Source organism: Rhinatrema bivittatum, chromosome 1, assembly GCF_901001135.1.
Source record: "Rhinatrema bivittatum chromosome 1, aRhiBiv1.1, whole genome shotgun sequence".
Classification (NCBI taxonomy): Eukaryota; Metazoa; Chordata; class Amphibia; order Gymnophiona; family Rhinatrematidae; genus Rhinatrema; species Rhinatrema bivittatum.
The window spans coordinates 182806890-182829292 of record NC_042615.1 but is presented as its reverse complement, the minus strand read 5'-3'; the positions used below and the strand labels follow the sequence as shown (position 1 = coordinate 182829292).

The following is a 22403-nucleotide window of genomic DNA, read 5'->3' as shown; positions in this document are numbered from 1 at the left end:
CTGGATTGGAGGAAGGGCAGGGAGAGTAAGATCACATGCAACCCCCCCCCCCCCCCCCACCTTCCCAGTCCAAAATGTTCCTCAATTGCCTTGCAAAAGTCTTCATACCTTTATATAATTTTTCACATTCTGCTATCTAGAAAATACAAATCAAAATACATTAAAGCAGTACTTTTCAACCCAGGCCTCAAGGCACACTTAGCCAATCAGATTTTCAGGATATTCATAGTGAATATGCCTGAGCTAGATTTACATACAATGGATGCAGTGCATGGAAATTTATTTCATGTATATTCATTGTGGATATCCTTAAAACTGGCTCTGTGTGTCTTGAAGCCTGGGTTGAGAACCCCTGTGTGACTAATCTACATTAGGGTTGCCCAATTCTGGTCCCCAGGAATCACAAACAGGCCTGGTTATCCACAATTAATATGCATGAGATAGATTTGCATTCATGGTCTCCATTGTTTGTAAATGTATCATGCATATTCATTATGGATATCTTGAAAATAAGACCTATTTGTGGCTCATGATAACCAAAGCTGGCCACCCCTGTTCTACACTCATCATGAAAAATCAATTATAGAAATATTCCAAAAGTAATTAAGAATAAACAAAAAATCTTGATTGAATAAATCTTCACACTCCTTGACTCAATATTTGGTGGGTGCCCCTTTTGCAGCAATAACAACCATGAGTCGTTTAGGATTTGTGTCTACCAACTTTGGACAGCGGAATGGTGCAGTTTTTGCCTGTTCTTGGCAGAAAAGCTCAAGCTCTTTCAGGTTGGCTGGGTATCATCAGTGGACTGCAGTCTTCAAGTCTTGTTACAGACTTTCTATTGGCTTCAGATCTAGGCTTTGACTAAACCACTCAAGAACATTAATTTTCTCCTTGCTGAGATAATGAATTGTTGCTGTTGCTTTGTGCTTGGGATCGCACTTCTGCTGAAACCTGAATCCTCCCCTAGTCCCAGGTCTATGGCAGACTGACAGTTTTTCCTCCAGGTTCTGACTACTTTGCACCATCTATCTTTCCCTTTATCTTCATAAGCCTCCTTTTCCCCACTGCCACAAAGCCTCCAACATAATGTTGCCGCTACCAGGGATGGATTGTAGGAAAATATAAGCCATGGGGTTTTTTTTTTCCAAAAGTGGTCCACAAGGTAGCTGGCCAATGCCCTTGTGCGTGCTCTCTGCAGCATGCATTTCAACAGTTCCCGAAAGCACACCAAACTGACCCTTCAGAGGTAATGTGAGCTGGAGCCTGGCAGAATTCAGCCAAGAAATCTTCAACATAAATTTCACATTTTTCCTAAATAACTAAGTAGCAAAGCACACCCTAGACCAAGGGAGAGCTACAGTCACCTTCTATCCATACACGTGGTTGCCCTTCACCCCCAAATTTGATTTCATATATATATAGAGAGAGAAAGGGAGAGAGATCTTGAGATTCCTGGTCTGGCATTACTCTTGCCAACCAATCAGCTCTTGAGCCAGTTGCTAAGTAATGTGACAAACACACTGCTAGCCAGTTTCACACACACACACACACACACACACACAGTCTCTCAGACACAAACACCTGCACCCACTCTTTCAGACACTCACTTTGTATCTGAGAGGGTAAATGTGGCTCTCTCTCTAACACAAAAACAGCCACGCACACACATACACACTCTCGCTTTCAATGTATGGGTGTGTTGTACAGAAAGTGAGTGTGTGGGTGTCTTTCTGTCAGAGAGAAAGAAACCCACAATCACACTCTCTCTGACAAACTGGAGGGGGCTATTCTGTCCCAACAAGGATGCCTGTGCCCACTTGGGAACCTCATTAATTCAAGCCCTGGCTGGTGTGTGTTTCCCTTGCCTCTGGACAAAGATAGAGACCCTTGCACAGATAGAGAGAGAGGTCTAGAACAGCCACCTGTGGAAAAAGTTTACCATTCAAAGAACACTATCAGTAAAGATGATTTTGGACACACACCCAGCGTCTTCTGAGTTGATTTTTGGCACTCACAATATCTAGTGTTGGGATAAGTGTACCTCTCCCATGGAACAAAAAGTAAAGTCACCCCTTACACTCTGGGCCCTGAAAGAAGTTTCCTTTCCCCTCACCAACAACGAATCCCGACACTGGGAGTAAGGGAGTCCGAGAGAGTTAGCCTGTGAGTATATCCAGCGCAAAAGACTAAAATCTTTTATGGCCTCATTGCAGTGCAGTCAGCTCCCTGGGATGGGGTTACACAAGCATTATCAAAGCTGAGATTTAAAAATGATTGTGCTGTGCTGGGAAGCAGATGGTTCAGCTGGCCATTCTGGTGTCCTCGTCAGTGGCTGACGGGGCACATATTGGATATGCAGGGCTGGCTGATGGGTAGGGCAAGCAGGGTAGTAGCCTGGGGCACTGTCGATCCAGGGTAATCACCAAAACTGTTCCCTGTGTTTCGCGCATACACAGTTGAGCAGGATTATTTAAGTAGCTGTGTATACCACACCCCAGGCTGTACAGACCCAGTTTTGGTGGGAGCCCATGTCACTACTGCCACTGTTCCTTCCTGGCAGTGCTAGCCCTGTGAGCATGTTTAAAGCTCATGAGCTGGCACTTCCTGTATGCTGATCGTGTGCATCAAAGACAGTAGTGTTCACAAGGTAACCGTAGGAGGCACCTGGCAGCAGCAAGTTTTCTGGTGCACCACCACCACCTTCAGCAGTCATTCTACATCCATGTCCACAGCAACTTATTTCCTGTCTCCTACCTCCTCATCACCCCCCATACCCTGTCTCCTGTCTTTTCTTTTCTCCTTCCCAGCATCCCCCTTGCCTCTTCCCACTCCACCCCCACCCCACTGTTACCACTGCATTGGTCTGGTCCTTCTGTCTCTTCCCTGGGCAAAATACCTGTTTAGTGGCAGAGCTGCGGCCACAATTCCTTCCATTTTGTGCTGGCCCTACAAGCATTTTCAGATCTGGTGGGCTCGCATACAGGAAATGCCAGCCATAGAGTGACTGAAGAAAGTAGTGGTGGTGCACTGGAAAATTTGCTGCTGCCAGGTGCCTCCTACATTACCTTGTGAACACTACTTCCTTTGATGCAAAAAGTCTATCAATGCTCACAGCAACCCAGTCCTTCGAGGTAACATTGGCCAAGTCCATCCCTTAAAATAATTACCTAATCTAGTAACAGCAGTTACCAGAAAATATGTGAGTGAATATTTTCTGCAAGAATATTCAAAACTTCTTTCTGCACACAAAAGAAATTAATAAAGAGCTAACTTCTGTTTAAAACAGAAATGAGGAAGAGAGGATCATCATGCAGTAAAAGCCAGCGATGATAAATGCTGTCATTTTCACAGCAAGAATTCAAGGAGCTCAAGAACTGGACATTTAAATTACAGACAGACCCTCACCAAATACAAAATAGAAACGTGCCAACAAAAATTGTACTGGAAACCACAAGCCTGACTGTATTATGCAGTGCAACAATTACTCCTATGGGAAATACACACACAAAATTTAAAAATTCTGCAAAAGTCTGCAAACTTTATATTGGTCAAAATAACACAATATACAGCACAGTCTTTGAGTAATTAACTTAAAATGTAAGACAGAAAATCTATTATTCAAAGATGCAGAGTTTTAAGTATTTTGAGAATTCCCCTAGAAGTACACTGTAGACATGTCCTTTCCAGCTTCTCTCCCGGCCAGACCCCTTTCACTCTGCTCTCTCAGGCTGTAACTTCTCCGCTCTCCACTATCTCTCCCCTGCCCATCCAAGCTCAACCCCTTCTACTATTTCCACCCTCCACTCCTAGAATTTGACCACTCTCTCATTCAGCATTTCACACAGGCTCCCTCTGTCACATTCTCACACACACTGGAGCCCTCCCTCTTTCACACACACACACAACCTCAAACAGGCTCCCTCTGTCCCTCTCTCACACATACACACCCCTTCTTCTCTCTTGTGCACACACTCTCCTCACACAGGTTCCCTCTGTCCTTCACTCAAAAACACACCCTCATACAGGTTCCCTTTCTCTTACACACACAACCTCAAACAGGCTCCTCTCTCTTGCATATACATACCCAATCACAAAGGATCCCTCTGTTCTCTCTCTCTCACACACACACACCCTCATATAGGCTCCCTCTGTTCTCTCACACACCCTCATACAGTCTCCCTTTCTCTTACCATACACACAAAACTTCAAACAGGCTCCCTCTATTTCTCACATATACATACCCACTCACACAGGATCCCTCTGTTCTCTCACACACATCCTCACATAGGCTATCTCTCTTGTGCACACACACACACACACCCTCACAATAGAGAGACTCCCTTTCTCTATTACACATACCCCATCTTTCTCTGGCAAACACGCCTCATACAGGCTCCTCTGTCTTGCACACTCATACACCCCTGCACATAGACTCTCTCTCTCACTCACTCACTCATACCCCTTCACACACCTTCACAAAATCCCTCGCTCACACACCCAAGCTCCAAATCTCACAGACACCCTCCTGTGCCTGTCACTCTGCACGCAGACACACTAACACTTACATGTATTGTCGATACTCTCGGCCGCAACCCACTCGCAGTCCACCGGCGCCTCCATTGACTTGAGTTGCGAGTGGGATGGGCTCTGCTCGCGGCCCACCAGGTTTCCTTCCACTTCAGCTGTGAGGGGGATGAGCTCCGCTCATGGCCCACCGTAGCCTTCCTCAACTTTGGCCGTGAGCGGGATGAGCTCCGCTCGCAGCCCACTGGCCCTTCCCTTGTCTTCAGGTGTGAACGGGATGGGCTCCACTCATGGCCCACCAGGCCTCCTTCTACTTTGGCCGTGAATGGGATGGGCTCTGCTCGTGGCTTTCTGGGCAGCTTAAAATTCTGAAAAAAAGAAAATTCTGCACAAATTCTATGCCCCGCAGTAGTGCAAAATTCCCCCAGGAGTAAACCATGGAAAAACAGAATATCATTATTCCTTGCAAAAGATCAAGCAATAAAATCAAGAGATATAAAACATTCATAATATTAAAACCATACTAATAAAACCAATAAATATCAAAACAGCAGACAAATATCCAATAATTTTAACTTGAATAAGTTTGCTCTAATATTTACCAAACACCAATAAACTATTTCAAAATATCTGATGAATAAAACATCCAATAATTAAAGTTTTATTCCCCCCCAAAAAAACAATATTTCAATACAGAAACATCAAATTACATCCAATAATTAATACTAATAAAGATTAAAAAAAAAATAAATCTCCTGTTCTCCATACTTGGGATCTTTTGATTTCCACTCACGCTGAGATTATCGAAGCTTGGGGGAGGTAAGGCCACACAAACTATCTCCTCTCTGTCTCAATCCACACATATACTAACACATTCATTATTTCACACACTCCCTCTCTTATATACATGCCAATGCTCTCGCACACACAGCTTCTCTTTCCCTCACATAAATATTATGGGTGTGTGCGCACGCACGTGCCTGTGAGAGCCTGAGTGTGATACACCAGGCCCTAAGAACACTAATACACCAACTAGTGGGCAATAAGATCAAGCCGGACTGCTACAAATGGTGCAGCAGATACTACCATGGGAAGCTTGCTGGGCAGACTGGATGGACCATTGGTTCTTTTCTGCTGTCATTTCTATATAAATCCCTACAGAGAAACTACACGCTAGTCAAAATACTGCACCTCTGTCTCACACATGCGCATCATAGACAGACCCTTACCTAATACCTCAATGAGGTTAGAGATCTCGGCATCACCCTTGACTCAAACCTCTACATGAAAAAACACATCAACATGACAATCAAAGAAGGCTTTTACAAACTAAAAGTCCTCAAAAAACTCACACCTCTACTATTTCACCATGATTACTGCACAGTACTCCAATCCCTCATACTATCCAAGCTGGACTACTGTAACTCCCTCCTGCCTGAGTCGGGCATTTTTACGAATACGTCTCTGCTTCAATAAAAAGTTTTGAAAAAGATCAAGGCATCTATCCCTTTGTGTTCACCTGACGGCTATTATAGATCGCCTACCTCTTTGTTTTCTTGAACTGCCTGCCTCCACCACAAAACCTCTTCAGCTACTCCAAAATGCCGCAGCCAGATCCCTCACAAACACCAACCGTTCCTCACACATCACCCCAATTCTAAAAGAACTACACTGGCTCCCCATATCACACAGATCACAATACAAAATTCTCACCATACTTCACAAAACCATCAACAACCAAAAAATCAAATGGACCAAAGACCCTCCCCAACTACACCACAGCCAGAAAAACTTGCGATCCCAAAGCACAGGCCTCCTTATCATACCCCATACAAAACGTGCACACCTTACCTCCACCAGACAACGTACCTTCTCTCTAGCTGGTCCCACCCTCTGGAACAAATTACCTTTCCAACTCAGACTGGAACCCTCCACCCAATCATTCAAAAAGCAATCGAAACCATGGCTATTCCAAAAAGCCTACCAACACGCTACCTAACTCCACCACCTCCTCTCCCTCCTCGCTCCACCCTCCCCTCTCCTCTTCCCCCAGCTCCCTCCCCAATTCACCTTATCCTCCCAGCTAAATCAGGTACATGTCCCGCTGTATATACTCTATCTGTTGTTTCTACATTGTTGTTGCATATACTAATTCCGCCAATCAGATACTCTAGCCCAGTTCTGTAACTTAAATTTACAATAACCATCCTTTAATACTTACCATTATCTTTGTTTAACTGTTCTATCACCAAGGCTTATTGCCAGACGTTTAATGTTTCCCACTAAAGTTAAAGTTAATGTTACAATGTATAAATAGTACCACCTCCAGTCATACTATTACACTGTTATAATGTGAACCAATGTGATGTACACCAACGAATATCGGTATATAAAAGCAAATAAATAAATAAATACAGAATAATGGACTACAAATTAGAAACAGAAACATGCAGGCAAAACTGAAATGGAAAGCCAGAGAAATCAGACTCTGTAAACTCTGGAATACTGAAGAAAAAGCAAAATACAAATATATAAGAATTGCACATTCCTAAAGATGGCATATCCCAATCGCTGAAAGGAAAAAAATATTTTTTTTTTACTTTTGTTGTCTTATTTTTTTCTAATCGGTTGGTCCCAGTCTCTTTTTTTCCCTTGTTTGTTTTTTCCTTATTTCTTTTTCAAGGTCTCTTTTATTCTGTTTCTTACTTTCTCCTACTGTTTTCTTTTCTCCCTCCTCCAGACACATACACAGGCTCTCTTTCGCATGCATGGTCTCACACAGGATCTCACTCTTGTATGCTCTCTCTCACATACAGGCTCTCACTCACATGCAGGCTTCCAGTCTCAAAAACATGGCTCTCACACAAACACAAAGGCTCTCACACGCAAATTCCCACTCCCATACATACGTACACACACACAGAGGCTCTCATTCTCAAATACAGGCTGCCACTTTCTTTCACACAAATAGGCTCTCACTCTCAAATGCTGTCTCTCACATTCAGGCTCCCATTCCCCAACGACACACACAAGCTCTCACTTTTACATGCTCTATTATACAGCTTCATATTCCCATACAAACACACAGGCTTTCACATGCAGACTCCCACTACACATGTACACACACATAGGCTCTCATTTTCACCTGCAGGCTGCTATCATCACACACACACAAACACATGCTCTCTCACACACAGGTTCCCACTACTACACTCCCACATACCCATACATTCCTTCACACTCACAGGCTATCACTCCCACATGCTATCTTTCACATTTCACACCCACATGCTCGCTCTCTCTCTCTTACACACACACACACACAGCAGGTTACCATTCACTCACACACTGGCAAGCATCCATTCACACACACAAACACCCCCCCCCCCACACACACACACACCCCCAGAGCCAGGCAGGCTCCCATTCATACAAACACACACCCACATCCAAGTAGGCTACCATTCACACACACACACACCCACATCCAGGCAGGTTACTGTTCTCACATCCCCTCCCCCCAGGCAGGCTACCGTTCACACACACACACACACACACACACACCCCCAGGCAAGCTACCATTTACACACATCCAGGAAGGCTACCTTCCACACCCACACGGGCAGGTTACCATTCATATACACACACACACACACAGGCAGACACCCATTCTCTCTCTCTCACACACACAGCCAGTCGGGCTACCATTCTCACATATACACATACACCCAGGCAAGCTACCATTCAAACACACACACAGGCTACCATTCATACACACAGTCAGGAAGGCTACCATCCACACACACACCCACACCCACACCCAAGCAGGTTGCCATTCACACACACCCACACCCGAGCAGGTTGCCATTCACACACACACACACACACACCCACACCCAAGCAGGTTGCCATTCACACACACACACACCCGAGCAGGTTGCCATTCACACACACACACACACACCCACACCCAAGCAGGTTGCCATTCACACACACACACACACCCACGCCCAAGCAGGTTGCCATTCACACACACACACACACACACCCAAGCAGGTTGCCATTCACACCCACCCACCCAAGCAGGTTACCAGTCCCATACACGCCCCCACCCACCTGAGCAGGTTACCATTCACACACATCCCCCCCACCCGAGCAGGTTACCATTCACACCCACACACACTGCTTCCCTGGCAGGATGGGGTCCACCGGTGGTCTCCCGCGCTTACTTCTATTCTTAGTTGTCGGCGGCCTCCCGGGACTGCTCTTCTTCTGGGTCGCCGCTCCCCTGGATGTGAAGGCTGCGCCCCTGCGACAGGACCTCTCTTCTTAGGCTGCTGGGCAGTTGGTGGTGCACCAACATAGTCGTTTTAAAGTTGCACTATGCACACGATGCCTATGGCTGTGGGAGTGGGGAAGAAGCAGGGGAGAGTATGCCAAGGAAGGGTTATAAGAGGCAGGGGGTGAAATTGGATGCTGGGGCAGAAGGGACCACACCGACACTGCACTTGTAGCGAAAGCTTACGTGTGCACTCCTGTCCCAACTAATCCTCATCAAGGCTTGGGGTAAGGGAATTATTTTGGATGGGGGTGCCACATATTTTCACCCAAGGCACCATTATCTGGTACTATGGACAAGCTAGATTGGGACTCTGGCCAAACCGGGAGGCATAAACCTTACACACACATACAAAAAGAGAAAACATTGAAGCTTTAGTAGTTTTTATAAGGCTACAAATACACCAGAAGCAATCCTGCTATTAAGCTGTCCATTAAACAGTCTGTAACTCCCTTGATGCAGAGGGGGCGCTATCTGACCTCGCACGCATTCTCTCCTCTCCCGGGCCGCTCTTGCCTGCAGCCTCGTCAGCTAATGCACCTGTGCAGCGCGATCGGCAATGGAGGAGCGGGATCTTTGGCGGCGGCGGAGCAGTCCTGGCATGGAGGTCATCGTGAACCACGAGACCCTCGCCAGCGCCCCCTGCTGCCCGCACGGTAGGAACATGGCAAAGGCCGGGCCCAGTGCCCGTCCGAACTCGGACTCCATGATCCCATGCAGCGTCACAGTCCTGCGCCTGCGGTTCCATCTGCACTTATTGCAGCGTTCCGGCTGTTTGAGGCTGTGCGTGCGCTCCAGGGACATCAGAATACCTGAAGCTGAAGGCACGAGCCCTGCAGGCTGTATTGTTTACGTTCGGTAGATGAGGAAGGGCAGGTTTTGTTGGGAGTAAGTCACCATCTTGTACTAGTGGAGAGTGGCTGGTGACGCCAGCTTCTTCCTGGTTTCTTATTGTGTGCTGCAGCGACAGAGCGGTGACGTCCGCATTTTTTGGCCTGTGGCGGGAAATTGGATTCTTGCTGCTATCGGGGCTGGCTTTACACCGCATGCGGTTAGCAATGGCAGTGTGAGCCCAGGCTGGCTGAACATTTGGTCGATTTGAATTTTGAGCCTGACAGTTTCTCTTTTAAAGTTTTGCTCTTTCAGGCAGAAGCAGTATAGTGTAAAACATCGCGCTCTCATCCACCTCTCCCCGGCGCTTGATGCAATAGGCAAATGAGCTGCCGCGCTAAAAGGGACACGCCCACAGGCTGATACTGTAGAGTGCACTCAGTTGAGCGCACTGTTTAACCTGCTGTTGTATGTGCGTTTTTGACGTGGGTCCACCACCCCTGATACTATAAGGGGTTTAGCATGTTGAAAACGCACGTGCTCATCACATGCAATGCTATTAATCATTCCCTGGGAAACCGAAAAAATGCGTGGCCAATCCGCACATTTAACACTCAGAAATTAATGCCTGCCCAAGAGTAGGCGTTAATTTCTGAACAATTGGAAAAAGTGTACAGAAAATACTTCTTTTCTGTACATCCTCCACCTTAATTTAGTAGCGAGATTGAAGTAACAAAAAGGTTAAAAAAAAAAAAAAGTGGCAGCAGGTTAGGAAAACAGATGCTCAATTTTACAAGCATCCATTTTCCTAACCCGTAGCTGTCAGCTGGCTTGGAAAATGGACGCTCATAAAATTGAGTGTCTCTGAACCCACTGACAACCAACCTCTCCTGGGCTTCCGCTTTCAAGGAGGCACTAGGGATGTGCTATTGTCCCTAGCGGCTGCTTTTTTGTAAGACCCCTCATTTAAATACAGGATCGCACGCCCAGGAGAGGTGGCTGGGCTTGCATTGGTAGAGCAGGCGCTCAACACTGAGCGCATGTTTCCCCACACACTTTACAGAATCAGCCTGACAATGGGTAATTTGTGCGTTCCTAACACTCTGCATCCAGAAGACATGGCAGTGAACCCACAACAGCCTGGCCAGAGTTCCTGCCCCACTCCTGCAGGGCTGCTCACCCTTGGTCCTTTTCATTGAGAGGTGACAGTGAATGGACCAATCCCCTTTCAGGATAGCCTTCTGAAAGGAGATTAGCCCTTTCACTGGCATGTGACAGTGAATTGACCAATCAGCAGTAATTGAAGGAGTGAATAAATGAATATTAAGTATCAGACCCTTAATATTGATTTATTCACTCCTTCACTTACTGCCAGCAGGGATTCCAATTGGGCTAGATCTTGGGGATGCTGCTTTTTGTGATTCCCCCTATGAGGAACCACAGAAAGCAGGATTTTTGTTTTTTGTTGAGCCCTTGAGCGCAGCATGATTCTGCTTTCTGTGGTTCCTCCTACTTAGTATCTGTGAGCCCGTGTTATGCTTTAATGCCAGCTCCCGGGCAGGCGTTAAATTTGCCACCTTAAAATGGGCTCCTTGGTCACGTGGCAGTTTTTGGCATCGCAGGGTAATAGGTAATAGCCTCATGTACAAGGAATTTGCATGTGATGAGTGCTATTAGCCATGCGCTCAGTTGGACGCATTCATTCCCGTATTGCATTGGGGATTATTTTAACGCGTTCAATAGAGTGTTGCCTGGTGCGCTAGCCTGAGCGCACTATTGCATTGGCCTTTTTGTGTTTTATAGTGTGACCAAGAAATCTGAATCTCTCAACATAACCAGCACCCTGTAACTCACAAGGCCCTACTGGAGCAGGTCCCTGGGTCTTTTAAAGCAGACTATCCAATAAGGAGACCAATGAAATATGGTGTGAGCAGGAGTGTGTGCAAATATTATCAGATGCAGCAAGGAGTTTAGTGGACAATAAGTGTGCGTGTAAAACTCTGCGTCCTGCTTAGCACTCTCACATTGAAATTACCTCCTAAATTTCATTGCTCTGAAAAATTTTACCTCTGGTCGGAGGTAGAATACAGTTTCCAGTACTTGTGTCAATCTATGGGCAGAAGCTGAAGTTCTAAATGGATCTGTAATTAGGATTTATGCATAGAAAAAATATTTTCTGTGCAAAAATTTGAATTATGTTTTCTGCCCATAAATCCCAATTACAGGTCCTGGCACCATCCTCTGGCTTCTGCCCATAGACTGACACAGGAGTAAAATTTACAGTGCTAAGAAACCTTGAGTTAAGTCAGTGCACCTTTCTGCATTGGAAGGTAATAGTTAATGCCTTCATTTGCATGGGCTTTCCATGCAAAGTCACTAAACAGAATGCACAGTTTAACATCATGTTTTTTGTATGCAAAACTCCTTTCTGCATTGGGAGTAATGTGTGCACAACTGCAGGTAAAACTGTGTGCTCAGCTGAATGCATCTTATTACATTGGGCCTCAAGTTTGTAAAAATGACATTCGGGAGGTGGGGATGGGACCAACAAGGAACCACCAATCGCCAAAAATAATGGAAATCAGAAACATAGCTCTTAAATTGCAGATTATAAGTACAGAACACAGAGCTATTGAGAATCAGTGTCAGGTGTTGATTTTTCCATATATGATTAGTGGTGTACTGCCAGGTATCTTAACCATTGGGCTCTCATCAACATTGCTGCAAAATTATTTCCTTATTCATGCCAGACCAGTCCAGACAAGTGGGTTATGTTCTCCTACCAGCTTATGGAGACAGAGAAAAAAAGCTCAAAGCTGATTTCACTCCCCTACAGGGGGACTGATGCTGCCTTCAGCTCTTCAGTATCTTAATTCAAAGCTAAGACAACCGAAGGCATAAGGACATAACCTACTAGTCTGGCAGGAATAAAGTAAAGGAAATTAACAGATTAGTTTAAATTTCACTTTAACCCTCTACCACATCTCTGCATATACGGTAATAGAAAATAAATTGTACCTCAAGCAGACAATAACTAATGTCACATTCCAATCAGAACTGTCTTACAACTACTCATTTTCTCCACCTTCGACTACTGCAACTCCTTACTAATTGGAATACCTTATTCAAACCTCAAACCGCTCCAGATTCTGCAGAACTCAGCAGCCAGAGTTCTGACTGGAACAAAGAGAAATGAACACATAACGCCCATATTGATCTAACTTCATTGGCTTCCAATTAAAGCACGCATCGAACACAAATCAATGACCATCATTCATAAAATTCTAAACAATGATCATCAAGGACTAAATGGCTTAAACATAACCCCCCAGAATCCTCAAAGAAACCTACGTTCAAACAACTCAGGATGCTTAAACATCCCCCCCATCAGAGATGCGCATCTAACAACTACAAGAGAAAGAGCCTTTTCCATTGCCTCCTCTAAATTTTGGAACTCCCTATCAAAAGATCTGAGAACCCAACCCACCCTCAAAACATTCAAAAAAGACCTAAAAACATTGCTGTTTCGCAAATTCTACACTGACCTTCATACTTCTGAACATCCTAACTCCCAATTGAGCTTTCATCCAAAAACCTCAAAATAACTTCTCTCCCACCAGAACAAACAATCCCTTCTCCTCCCACATAATGATACTTTCTGGACTTGAAATGTTTAACCTCTGTTTAATATGCACATTGTTATACTTTTGCACAATTGTTAAAAGAGTTACAATTTAAATTTTGTAAACCATTATGATGGCTTTACCGAATGACGGTATATAAAACTCAACAAATAAATAAATAAATCATGGGATTTTTGGCACGTTCTGATACATTTTATTGTTTGTACCAGAAGAAATTTTTAAATATCTCTGACCTTTTGAGACCACATAGGTTTATTCTTCAGATGTGAATAGATGTCCCTGATATGACATATGAAGGGATCCATGTAGTCTTAAAAATTCATGCTTGGTAATTTTGGATAATTCTTATGTTACTCCAGTAAAGGCTGGGACAGCCTGCAGAGAATCCAGTTTATTCCAGGATCAAGATAATTATTGTAAACTACATTACATATTCTAATCCCCAAACAAAAATGGAAGTACTTTCTAATTTTTGTTTTCATACTGGTTTTGTTCTCTTAATTCCCTTTTCAAATGCATAACCTGATCAGTCCAGACTCCTGGGATTATGCCTTCCTTCCAGCAGATGGAGACAGAGAAAGTTGTACTGGCATATAACCCGTGGTGCCACCTGCAGTTCCTCAGTGTTTCTGTATCTCCAGCAGTTGGCTAGATGTGCAATCCCTGCAGTCTGGAAAAAAAAAAAAAGAGGAGAGAGAGATATTAAATTCTTTTGATTATCCTTCCAGGAGGCTGTGAGGCCCTGATGGGGCTATCCCTCTTGGTTTTGAGGGAAACGAGCAGGGGGTTGGAGACCCTGGGCTGTCTCGATTGATTGCCGGGGGGGGGGGGAGATTAAAACTGGTGGGGCCAGTTCCCTCCTCCCCCAGGAGAACATTTGCTCTGCAGCAGCTCTTCTTCATTAGGGAAGTCTGTCTAGGCTTCCCTTCTTGTAAGTAAAGTTTGAAAAAAAATAAAAAAGAGATTCTGTTCTTTGAAAAAAAAAAAAAGAGTAGTCCAAGGTTTTTTCAGCCGAATCGGCTGCATTAGGGGCCATGGAGCAGCTGCCATGAGGTGAGCATGTGGGCAATGGGATTGATTTGCCGCATGCTTGGGCCTCGGTGAAATTGGCGCGGCTTTGTGCTATGGCACACAACAGTGCATGCAGCTTGTGCGGTGACGCACGCTCATCTGTCTCACACCGGGCTGTTCTCCTGATGTCTCTCTGGGGGAGAGGGTGGATGGGGACTGTTGGAGCCCACGCAGAAACGGCAGGTTAAAGCTAAAATGAGTGTGGGAGCATCTTTGCCAGCAGCTGCCCCTCCCCTGCCGGGCGTGGGAAAGTCAGTCATGTTGTCCGGGGCTGAGGGCTTCTCTGGGCTTCTTCAGGGGGGTGAGAGCCTTCCTCCTCCTCTGTCTCCAGTGTGGTAGGGTGTTTTTAATCGGAGGGAGCCCAATTTGGGCGGAGAGGGTGATCCTTCTGAGGATATGTAAGAGGATCCTGTGCCATTTTCCTCTGAGTTTGTCCTGCTTATGCATGAAGCATATTCGGTGCAAAAGTCAGCCAGGTGGATGGGCTGGGCTCAGGGGTCCATGCTCTGCGACCGGCTAAGAGAGCTGGAAGTTCTGGAGGTCCGGTTCCACGTAAGGTGTCCAGAGTCCTCAGAATGAGGTCTGCACTGGGCAGTCCAGATGTAGACTCCAATGACTCACAAGGGACTCTGCAGGTCCCAGCTTTTCCGGATCCATCTGGGGCTGATTCTGATCCAGCTGCAACTGATTAAGGTCAGGATGGAGGGTTGAGCCAGATGCCGGTGGCAGAGAAGGATGACCCTAAGGTGGTGCATTTATTTCAGAAGGATGAGTTGTGGCCCTTAATTCCACATATTCTCAAGGTGGGGATCAAAATTCCTCAGCAGGAGTCCAATCAAGAAGGAGTGGACCCGGTCATGGATGGTCTGAGGGGGTGCAGCTAAAGCTTTCCCTTTTCACAAGTCGGTGAAGAAGCTGGTGGTCAGGGAGTGGGATACTCCTGAGATGCGCCTGAGAATTGGTTGGGTGATGGCTAAATCATATCCATTGCCAGAGGACACCCTCGAGTTGTTGGCACTTCCTAAGGTGGACGTGCCGGTGTCTGTGGTCACTAAAAAGACCACTATCCCTGTGGCTGGAAGGATATACAAGACAGGAAGTTGGAAATTCATCTCAAAAAGATATTTGAGGTGTCTGCTTTGGGCATTCGGGCTGCCATGTGCAGTAGCTCTATGCAAAGGGCCAGTTTGCGCTGGGTTCAGCAGTTGCAGGCCACAACTATCTCCGTCGGAGGCTAAGCAGGCGGATTGTCTGGAGGCAGCAGCGACCTATGTAGCAGATGCCCTGTATGACCTAATCAGAACTTCTTCGAGAATTATGTCTGCGGTTTCAGCCAGAAGACTCCTTTGGTTAAGGAACTGGTTGGCGGATATGTGGTCTAAGTCTCGGTTGGGAGCCTTACCATTCAAAGGAAAGCTCCTATTTGGCGAGGACTTAGAGGAGCTTGTGAAACGTCTTGGAGAGACCAAAGGGCATAGGCTGCCAGAAGACAGGCCCAAAAGTAACAAAGGTTCCTTTGTGGGGCAGCCCCGGTTTCGGGTAAACAGGAGGTTTCATCCTGGTAGGCTCTCGGTGGGGGCTTAGAGGCAGGGTGCTGAGAGGCAGCAATCCTAGAACCAGTTCTTTCAAGGTGGCAGGAAGCCAGGCAGAGAAGTTCTCGGCCAGGGCTCTGGTGGAGCCAATTCCACCCAATGAAATGAGGCCGGTCTGCTTCTCTCTTCCTCCTATTGGAGCACATCTGACTCTCTTTTATGAGGAGTGGACCAAAACCACATCAGACCTGTGGGTCCTCAGCGTGATAAGAGACGGTTATGTATTAGAGTTCTCTGGCCTGCTACGAGGCTTGTTCATGGTGTCCCCTTGCACTTCGCCCACAAAGAAAAGTGTTGTTCAGAAAACTGTGGATTGGTTACAAGCACTGAGGGCCATGGTTCCGGTTCTGTTGGGGGAACAATGGATGGGAAGGTATTCCATATATTTCATGGTTCCGAAGGAGGGGTCCTTCTGTAGATTTTGGATTTAAAAAAGGTGAATGTCGCCCTCAAGATTCCTCGTTTTCGAATGGAAACTCTGCGTTCAGTGATCACAGCAGTGTGCAAGGGAGAGTTTCCAACATCTCTAGACTTGACCAAAGCTTATCTACATATTCCGATTGATATATATGTGCCTGAAGTTTGAAATCAACATAGAGACTATGGCTCACCCAGAATCCTTTGCTGCTTGGCCTATCTGCAAATTCTGGCCATGAGAACCTCAAATTGACCCTAGCTTGGAAACTCTGGGAGACATCTGGACTGCATTTGGAGCTGTTCAAAACTTATGATGGAGGGTCATGAGGTCATAAAGGGCAAATGGACGAGGTTACGTTCTCAGAGGATACCACCTCAACTTCAGGGGCCCAGTGAAACTGGAGTTTTACAATTCCCCCTGAGGATGAAAAGCTGACAGGACAAAGGACTAACAGAAGGTTGACGTGAATGGGCGGCATGTGGGCCTCAAGGTAGGAGGGGGAACAGGGTAACTTAGATTCAATTTATCTTGTTTTAACACAAGACACGTGGTACGTGATCTTCCCATAGATTCAAGCACTTTGGGGATTGAGACTGTCTGTGTTATCTATAAAAAAAAAGGACTTTACTAATGTATGGGGAGACACACAGGAGTAGTTCTGTAAAGAGGGAACTACTACTTCATTTCTCCCAAAGATACCAGGATTGCTTTTTGATATGCAATAAGAAACTTAAATTTGTTTCTACTAAATTTGGTATGGTACCTTTGTGTTCATGGGGCAGCGCCTTTAAGCTGATTTAATGCTTAACACGATCTACCCGGATCACCAGAGATTTCTCTGCTTCGTGATTCTCGGCAGACATTTTCAGTTTTGTGCCCTTCTGTTCAGCTTGGCAATGGGGCCACAGATGTTCACCAAGGTGGTAGTGGCAGAGGCGCTCAGAAAGAGGGACGTCTTGGTTCATCCATACCTGGATGACTTGTTCATTCAAGTGAAGTCGGAATCCCTAGCAATTCAGGTGGTGGCACAAGTCTTGCAGCAATTGGGATTGGTGGTGAATCGGGTGAAGAGACATCTCACCCCATCTCAGGTTCTGGAGTTCTTGGGAGCGCGCTTCGACACCAGGGCAGGAAGGGTTTTCCTGACAGAGGATTATATTCTCAAGCTACAGAATCAAGTATGCAGATTGTTGGATGAGGAAGTGCCCATGGTCTGGGATTAGCTGCAAGTGTTGGGGGTCTATGGCCTCAACGTTAGAACTAGTTCCTTGAGCCTTTGTGCACATAAGGCCTTTGTAGTGGTCACTTCTTTCCCGGTGGGATCCTTTGTCGGAGCAGTTTCATCTACCGCTGTCTCTCAAGGAGCCTGTCAGGTCCAGTCATTCATGGTGGCTTGGTCAGGAGCAGTTATGGCGCGGAGTGGACTTAGAAGTCCCAGACTGGATGGTGGTTACTATGGATGGCAGTCTCTCCAGCTGGGGAGCAGTATGCCAGAGTCAGTCACGCAGGGCCTGTGGTCCGAGGAAGAGAAGTCCTGGTCCATCAATCGTTTGAAGACGAGGGCAGTGAGATGCACATTGATTGCGTTTCTGCCTCTGCTGAGTGGCCAATCAGTGCGCATCTTGTCAGACAACATGACCACGGAGTCTTATATCACTCGACAAGGGGGAACTAGGAGTCGAGTGGTGGCCCAGGAAGCTCAGGAGTTGTTTCATTTGGGTGGAACAGCATCCAGCTATGCTAGCAGCATCTCACATTGACGGAGTATCTTTGAGTGGCAAACTCTTATACCTTTAGGCTTAAACGCAGAAATTGAATGGAATGCTTGTTTCTAGGTTTATTCAGTAGTTATCTGGTTAACATAGGGACATGACTATTATAAAGATGATTAGTTGGGTAACTTAATTGGTTGAGTCCTATAAGGAAGTATTCCACAAATGATAGAGCTGGATAGAAGGTTGTTATTTTGTGAGGTTTTACATTGGAGTGTTTTTCCCTTCTTTTTTTCGATGTGAAAATCTAAATCTATTACAGGTAAATATGGATTAATGCAGGATATAGTGATTTACAGGGGTGGTTTGATTAAGGTGTGTGTGATTTTTGGTGGAACGATATTTGTAAGTGGTTTTGTTGATGGGTGCATTCGTGGGGTTTTTGCTGGTGAGATCAAGTTGAATGAAGAGAATTCATTGGTGTGGTGTTGTGTTTGAGACGCTGTGTTTGATCACGTGACACACGGTAAAGCGTGATGAGGTGTAGATGCGTGGGTTTTGTGATAATATTAAGATGAGGTCAGGACGTTAGCGTACGACCACGTATCACGTGGTAGTACGTGACGAGACGTAGAGGGGTGGTGCTTTGGACCGTTCTATTTAAAAAAGTTTTGGCGTGTTTCGGAGAAGTAAGTAAATTCATGGCGCAGTTACAAGTTGATGTTTAAACAGAGATGTTGCAATTAGTTGGTGCGAGAAGTGTACGGGTGAAGAGAAGTTATATTGGTGTTTCATGAAGGTATGTCCACATGATGTAATGGTCGTGAGTGTAGTGGGGGTATAGCTTTTGAAGGTTTAACAGTATATCTGTGGGTGTTTTACAGACGTTGCGCCATTATTGTAAAAGGATCTTATTTGGAAATCTCGTGAACATATACCCGGAGCACATATGTTGAAAATTTAATGGTGTTGGCCTGGGAGCTATTATTACAAAAACTTATTCAGGTAAAATCATATTTAGAAAAAATATATGGCTATGGGATATCAGTAGTGAATGTGTCTTTGGGGTTGAAATTTATATTTATTGTTTGGTTTTCTCAGTGGTTGCAGTCCCCCTGAGGAAGCAAACGTGTGTGAAACAAGGGCCGCTTGACGGGGTTTGACCACGTGGATGCAATCAACTTCAAAATTGGAAATTTCTATGAGAGGGGTAACACAGGAGATACCAGCTTTTGAGGATATGTATAAACATATGTAATTTTTGGATAGACTGTAAGTGGAGGTTTCCACAGGGAATCATGTTTACAAAGTAATAGAAGATATTGTTAATATGGGTATATGCTGGCCTTTTGTGTATCCTTCTTGCTAGTATTTTAATGAGTGAATGAGTGTGAGTGTATATGTTTTTAATTGATGGACACATTCTTTATAACCATTTTGTGAAAATATATGAATAAAATTGCATTCTTTTCTCTTATGTTGTGTGATGTAGAGTTTCATTTGAACCAGACCGTGGAACTTCCGGCTGTTCCAGGTTTGGATGCATCTGCTCTGCATGCTAAAGACCTACGATGTTTTGACATGAAGTGCGCCTTGATATGTTACCTCAAAATCACCAATGACTTTAGGGTGTCTGACCATGTCTTTGTACTTTGAAGTGGTCCTAAGAAAGGACAGAAGGCTTCAAAGGCCACGATAGTACAATGGTTGAAAGAGGCAATAAGCTCGGCTTATATCTGTAAGGGGCTTTCAGTTCTGGAGGGTCTGATGGCGCACTCATTTCAGTCCAAGGTGATTTCTTGGGCCAAGTGTCAGCTGGTGTTGCCACAAGAAATTTGTCGGGTGGCTACTTGGAAGTTTTTTCACACTTTTGCCAGACATTATTGGTTGGATGTTCAAGCCCCAGGGACCACAGGCTTTGGTGAGAATGTTCTTCGAGCGGGTCTCTAGCAGTTCCACCCTATTTAGGGAAGCTTGGCTACATTCCAGGAGTCTGGACTGATCCAGGTCGATCAGGAAAGGAAAATTGGTTCTTACCTGCTAATTTTCGTTCCTCCAGAGACCCGCTCGGTGTGGGGGAGAGTCCGCTCGAATTTCTGACTTGATTTTGTATTCTATAGGATGCAGAACTGCTTAAGATTTCAGGTTTGTTCTCCTGGTTTGGATTTTTTTGAGTGAAGTTTTCTGTTGGGGTTTAACCTCTTTTCCCCTTGCTCGTTTGTGGAAAGTTATTTGAGTTAAGGTTCTTATAGGGATGATATTGGCTTGGGTGCAGGTCAATACTGAGGAACTGCAGGTGGCACATGGGTTATATGTCAGTGCCTGTGAAACTATCTCCATCTGCTGGAAGGGAGGCATAATCCCAGGAGTCTGGACTGATCCGTGGTATTCCAGGAACAAAAATTAGAAGGTAAGATCCAATTTTCCTTTCTGGCTATCTTTTCCATTTGACTTTTTTCCTTGCTCCTACTTGCCTTCTTCATTTCCTTTCCTACATCTGTCTCTAACATTAATCTTTTTCATCTCATTTTTCTCTTCTCTGATGCTACATGTTTTCCATTCATCACCACTATTTCCTGTCTTCTCATTCTCATCTCACATCCCTCCCTCTCGCACCCTTCTTTCATCCCTTCACCATCTCTCTCACCCTTAAAAGTTCTTTCTTACTCAGTATTTCACCTCCCTGATTGTCACCTTCATTGTTCCTTCTCAGCTGTCCATCTCCTCCCTCACAAGAACTTTTCTTTTTGACTCTATCAGTCTCCCTCCATTCTCTTATTCTCTTCCTCCTTCTGTTATCCCCTTTGGCCTGCTGGTTTTGAGGGTCCAATTACTGACTACTCTTCTGCTGTTATCCCCCTGAGCCATAAAGTTGCTGCAGTGAAGCATTGGAGACTGCCTTTCCTGGATGCAGTTCAGTGAGATCAGAGCATCCAGAAAAAAATGGTTTTGTTTGTTATAAACAAAGAGGTTCATGTTGAGACACAGCCCAACTAACGTTGGAGGTATATGCACTACTGAATTTAGCCGGCTATCTTAAAATTATCTGACTAACTATAGCTGGCTAATTTTAGGGCAGCTCTTTGGCTCGACCAGACTTAGCTGCCTAGGTCATCCGGCTAACTCTCAGGCCGATTGAATAAATGTGTGTAGAAAATGGGCACCCAGCTACCTCTCCTGGGCATGTGATCAAATATTTAAATGAGGGATCACGCTAAAAAGGAAGCGCTAGGGTCAAATGTGCGTACCTAGCACCTCTTCCTGGGCGCACAGGAGAAATGGCTGTCAAGTGTGGCATACCAGGGCTGGCGTAAAATTTGCCGCATTGCAAGGGTGCATTGGCTGCGGGGAAAATGTATTGGATTGTGGCAATTAGCTAATAGCCTCATCTACATGAATTTCCTTGTGATCAGCGCTATTAGCTACGCGGTGATTTGGACGTGCGTTTTGGATGTGCTAATTACCGTATTGGATCGGGGGTTATAGACGCAGTGGCTAGCGCACAGTATTGGATCGGCCTGTCTGAATATTGGAGTTAGCCGGTTAACTTAGCTGGCTAACTCAACTCCCCTCAGTTATGCCTCCAGATCGCCCCTAATGTATCCACCTAAATTCTAGCCACCTAGAATTTAGCCGAATAAATGACCAGAAATTCCTTTAGCTGGCTAACATCTGATTTAGGAAGATAAATGTTTTTGAATATGGACCTCAGAAGTGTTTCTGTAAGAAGTGATGGATATTTGAAAGTGGCCAAAGATAATTATGATATTGAAGACTCAATTTTGGTGGGATACACCGTTGTTGTGAGTGTGTGAGACCCAATATAATTGAGTTCAGAATGTAAATATGGTCGCCGCATCTCAAAAAAGATATAATTGCGATAGAGAAGGTACAGAGAAGGGCAACCAAAATGATAAAGGGGATGGAACAACTCCCCTATGAGGAAAGACTAAAGAGGTTAGGACTTTTCAGCTTGGAGAAGAGATGGCTGAGGGGGGATATGATAGAGATGTTTAAAATCATGAGAGGTCTAGAACGGGTAGATGTGAATCGGTTATTTACTCTTTCGGATAGTAGAAAGACTAGGGGGCACTCCATGAAGTTAGCATGGGGCACATTTAAAACTAATCGGAGAAAGTTCTTTTTTACTCAACGCACAATTAAACTCTGGAATTTGTTGCCAGAGGATGTGGTTAGTGCAGTTAGTATAGCGGTGTTTAAAAAAGGATTGGATAAGTTCTTGGAGGAGAAGTCCATTACCTGCTATTA

At 45.2% G+C, this 22403-nt stretch overlaps 1 protein-coding gene across 5 annotated transcripts in view; it reads left to right on the top strand.

Moving 5' to 3' along the window:
* Positions 1-9304: 9304 nt before the first annotated feature.
* Positions 9305-22403, top strand: part of ZCCHC4 (zinc finger CCHC-type containing 4) — a 131358-nt gene continuing 118259 nt past the window's right edge. For 2 of the 5 annotated variants that reach the window (XM_029589973.1, XM_029589964.1), the window contains exon 1: positions 9305-9522. In XM_029589973.1, the coding sequence (XP_029445833.1) occupies positions 9426-9522 (97 nt within the window). In that variant the 5' untranslated portion in view covers positions 9305-9425. Of the gene's footprint in view, positions 9755-22403 lie in introns of all 5 variants that reach the window. The other 3 variants (XM_029589988.1, XM_029589980.1, XM_029589997.1) reach the window with 2 other exon arrangements.